This window comes from Fibroporia radiculosa (assembly GCF_000313525.1).
Source record: "Fibroporia radiculosa TFFH 294 genomic supercontigs, scaffold5246, whole genome shotgun sequence".
Lineage (NCBI taxonomy): Eukaryota > Fungi > Basidiomycota > Agaricomycetes > Polyporales > Fibroporiaceae > Fibroporia > Fibroporia radiculosa.
Window position 1 is genome coordinate 1 of NW_012133738.1, and position 4,377 is coordinate 4,377.

A 4,377-nucleotide genomic window follows, 5' to 3' on the forward strand; every position below is an offset into this window, starting at 1 on the left:
GGGGGGGGGGGGGGGGGGTGATATCGGTGAATAGAATAGTACTGGCGGCTGTCTGCATTCTTGTGGTGATGCAGCTCTCGACATTGGGGCACCGCGAACCTTGCGGCAACCATGATTTTACTGACAGCCATGGCCCCGTGGGCAGTTTGGATGAGGAGGTGATTGCGTCAGGAGCTGAGGTGTACAGGGGGCGTTTTGCGTTCCATGAGGGAACTCACAGATGACATTATGCTCGCAGCGCACACAACGAGCGGACGATCTGATCATCACCCTCTGCGCCCGCTTGCGGCTGCAACTGCGCAGGCGTGGTGTCCAGGCGAGCATGGCAAAATGTGCAGCTTGCAGGTGTCTGCAAACGTGCTATAGTCATTGTACTTGATGGGTGGAGATGGAATAACCCTCTGCAGCGTGTAACAACTACGTTTCTGACTAGTTGGGAGAGGCACGCACCATAAACGGAGCAGGCGCACCTCGAGACCAGTTTGCGGTATCAAGTCTTGGAGCCGATGGATCATTCTCAAAACCATGTGAGAATAATAGGTGGTTACGATACGTAGTAAAGTTCCTCCCGGTTCGGAGCGCGCGGCGCTACCCACATCTCAGGCGATCGCGATCAGCTCGTGAGGGATGATGTCGAACGGCGGAACCGCCCATTACACCGGCAAACGCCCCGAGTAGAGGCTTAGGCGGAATCGTTACATGTTGATAGGCATATGGGGTAGTACATGCAGGAGACGACGTGGGTACTTGACTTACGGGCAATCACCAATGAAGAGTGTGTGTAGGGCACTGATATCCAGACGGGTTCTTGTGGAGGTACTCTTGGTGATAGTCCTCTGCGTCAAACCAGGGGCCCGCGGGGACGAGGTCTGTGACGATCTTCTTGCCTGGCGAGAGATGAGGGGTGGTCAGACGTGCGTGGGAACGGTGGTAAGATGATCAGTGAGAAGATTGAAGGCCGAGGAAAGGGATATCACAGGGCCGGTGGTACGATAGTGTCAAGATGAACGCACCGAAAGGGTCAAAATGGGATTTTTGAATTTCGGCTGTGACGCGGGCGGCAGTCTCGTGCTGCTCCGGTGAGTGGTAGAATATGGCGGATCGGTACTCTGGGTGGGTGTCAGCGAACGTGGGAGGAGAGCGGTGGAGGAGACAGACGGGTCCCGTAGTCGTTCCCCTGCGAGTTTACGGTCGTTGGGTCGTGAGTCCTGTAGAAGAACTCTGTGCGGGGTGGTCACACACGCACGCGGTCAGGGGGAGGAAGAAGTGGGGACGCACCGACGAGCTGGGCATATGTGAGGATGCAGGGGTCGAATTCGATGCGGAGGGCCTCCGCGTGGCCAGTGCGGCCGGAGCAGACGGTCTCGTAGTCGGGATCGACGGCGTCGGAGCGACCGCCGATGTAGCCAACAGCAGTGCGGAGGATGCCTTTGTTCTGGGGGATGGGGTAGTGCTTGAGGAAGATGTGCTCGACTCCCCAAAAGCAGCCTGCGGCGAAGGTGGCGACCTCGGGCTGGGCGGCGCTGGGGAGTGGGATGGGGGGCGTACCGGACATGGCGAGTGCACTGGCCGGGCGGGTGTTCTGGAGGACGGGTGGGTGCGGAGTGCCGGTGAGGAGGGCGGAGAGCGAGAGACGGAGGCGGGTGGCGGCGGCGAGCATAGACATGCTGGCTGTGGGACCTTACCAGGTTGCTGTGACAGGACAGTGGCCAGTGTCGGCGGGCGGGATGTCGGGGGATCCACGTGACCCCGTGTTCCGCGTGCCCGCCCGCCGCGTCGCGTGTTGAGTGGTTCGTGCAAGTGTCCGGAGTCGCTCCGCTCCGCCGTCGCACCTCCGGGAAGCTGAGTGCCCACCGTGTCCAGGAATGGGCGCTCGCGCTGTCGGAGTCGGATCCGGCGAGGTGAGGCCCCGCTTGGGTTCCCAGTCGGGTTGAGATATTGTATCAGACGTCTGTTTTCGGGATGCAAGCCGACCGAAGCCAGCGCTGGATCTCATCGGCGTAATCCACACTGAATCTGTTCCTATCGCGCCTGGCGGTCAGCTGTCCCGGCGGCATCTCAGTGTTCGGCCTGCCCCTGCACGAGGTTATCGACCTCAATCGCCCGGTTCAGTTAGTGTCCATCCACGGGCGGGGGCGGCCCGCCGTTCATCCCCGCGCGCACGCCGCTCTCACCGCACGTAATAGTCCAAGACACCCCTCCGAACCACAGCGCTCCTGCCCTTCTAAAAGCACGCTGTCCGCACTGACCCATCCGAACCGTTCTCCTCCCAGGTCCGCTTCCCCGGGCCTCTGCCACCTGCCCTCCCCGACATGCTCGACGTCGCCCTCGCCGCCCTTTTCTGCGCATGGCTCGCCTGCTGCCTCCTCGTCCGCCGCCCCGCCTCCGCCTCCGCCGCCTCCCGCTCCTCCTCCCTCCCTCCCGGCCCGCCCCGTCTTCCCGTCGTGGGCAACGCCCACCAGGTTCCGTTTGCCCACCAGCACAAGACCTTTGCCGCCTGGAGCTTGTCCTACGGTACGCCGCTGCCCGCCGTCTGCTCTCCGCGCCACCCGCTGACCCCTTCCCTTCCAGGCCCCATCATCTACGCCCAGTTCCTCAGCACCCGCATCGTCATCCTCAGCTCCGCCCAGGCCGCCCAAGACCTCCTCGAAAAGCGCGGCGCCATCTACTCTGACCGCCCCCATTCCGTCCTCCTCCACGATGTGTATGTTCCTTCTTCCCTTCTCCGCCCCCGCTGACCGCCCCCAGCATCGACTACATGCCAAATCCCGTCTGGCTGCCCTACTCCCATCAGTGGCGCAAGCAGCGCCGCTGGTACCACTCCGTCCTCTCCCCCGACGTCTTCCAACCCCTCCAGCACCGCGAGTCTCTCCAGCTCGTCGCAGACATCCTCCGCGAGCCCAGCGCCTTCATCTCCCACTCCAAAAGGTGCGTCCCTACCCCGTGACTGATCCTCATCCACCGGTCCTGATCGATCCCGACATCCGTCCCCCCCCTTCCTGCTCGCCATCGTGCGCACAGGTACACCGCCGCCATGATGATGGAGGTCGCCTACGGCCGCTCCGTCCCTAGCTCCCACGATGGCTTCCTTGCCCTTGTCAACTCTACCCTCGAAGGGCTCGCTCAGCTCGGTGGCCCCGCCGCCACCGTCCTCGATTTCATGCCCTTCCGTGCGTCCATCCCGTCCTCTCCGTCTACTGAACCATACACTGAACTCCCCCATGCCCAGTGCGCCATATTCCCACCTGGTCTTGGTTCCCGGGCTCCAGTACCAAGCGCCACGCCCTCTGCGTACGTGCCGGCATCCAGGCCATGATGGACATCCCCTATCAGAAAGTCAAGACCGACATGGTGAGCGTCCTCCGTCTGACACGCGCAGCTGTGCAGCGCATGTTCACCCCTGCATGCGCTGTCCGGTCTCGCCTGGCCCCGGAGTGTCTGACAGTCTTGTTGCCCAGGCTGCGGGCAAGGCAAAACCGTCCTTCCTCCGTATGCTCATCGACGGCCAGCCCATGGCTTCGACCGATGAGGAGCGCGAGATGAGCTGCGCCGCCAGCATGATGTATGCCGGTGCGCCGCGTGTTTTTCTCCATCCCGTCCCGCTCCAGCTCATCCACGCATTCGTTTGCCCCTCGCAGCCGGGTCGGACACGGTAAGACTCCCCTTTCCCCATTCACCACCGCATATACTCATCTCCCCGTGACCTCTAGACGGTCACTGTGCTCCTGACCTTCATTCTCGCCATGGTGCGCCACCCCCGTGTGTTCGAAAAAGCCCAGGCCGAGGTGGACGCCGTCGTGGGACGCGCGCGCCTCCCAGTTTTTTCCGACCGCGCGGCGATGCCATACTTCGAGTGTGTCCTCCGCGAAGTATACAGGTACGTGCCCCGCGCTCATCGCGTGGCCGCGGCTGATCCCCGCCCAGGTGGAACGCGCCCGTGCCGCTAGGCGAGTCCCCCTCCGCTTCCTGACCTCGCGGCGCTGACAGTCGCGCGCAGGTGTCCCGCATCGTGTGATGGAAGACGACGAGTACGCCGGGTACCGCATCCCCCGCGGCGTCATGGTCCTTCCGAACGTCTGGTGCGTCCTCCAGCCCACGCCGCGCGCACCCGCTGACGCGCACGCAGGATGATGACCCGCGATCAGGACGAGTATGGCCCGGACGTGGACCAGTTCCGCCCGGAGCGGTTCGCAGAGATGAGCGCGGAAGAGATGGAGAGGAAGGATCCGCGGCGGCTCGTGTTTGGCTTCGGTCGGCGGTGCGTGCTCCCCCGCCCTCTCCCTCACCACACGTGGCGCTGACGGCGCGCGCGCACACACGCCAGAATCTGCCCGGGGCGCCAGCTCGGCGACGCGAGCGTGTGGCTCGCCGCGGCGC

The 4,377-nt window shown here is 63.5% G+C and overlaps 2 protein-coding genes across 2 annotated transcripts; one reads left to right on the forward strand and one right to left on the reverse strand.

Moving 5' to 3' along the window:
* Nucleotides 1-762: 762 nt before the first annotated feature.
* FIBRA_08951 (uncharacterized protein) lies at nt 763-1,666 on the reverse strand (the record flags this gene model as incomplete). The annotated part of the gene is made up of 4 exons (XM_012330559.1): nt 763-887; nt 1,014-1,109; nt 1,159-1,221; nt 1,279-1,666. The coding sequence occupies 4 exons, from the start codon at nt 1,664-1,666 to the stop codon at nt 763-765; spliced, it is 672 nt and encodes a 223-aa protein (XP_012185949.1).
* Nucleotides 1,667-2,312: 646 nt separating this feature from the next.
* Nucleotides 2,313-4,301, forward strand: FIBRA_08952 (uncharacterized protein; the record flags this gene model as incomplete). The annotated part of the gene is made up of 11 exons (XM_012330560.1): nt 2,313-2,514; nt 2,572-2,704; nt 2,749-2,928; nt 3,022-3,170; nt 3,230-3,351; nt 3,459-3,570; nt 3,639-3,652; nt 3,711-3,877; nt 3,925-3,937; nt 3,988-4,079; nt 4,127-4,301. 11 exons carry the CDS (start codon nt 2,313-2,315, stop codon nt 4,299-4,301), a joined length of 1,359 nt encoding a protein of 452 aa, XP_012185950.1.
* Between the last annotated feature and the right edge of the window lie 76 nt (nt 4,302-4,377).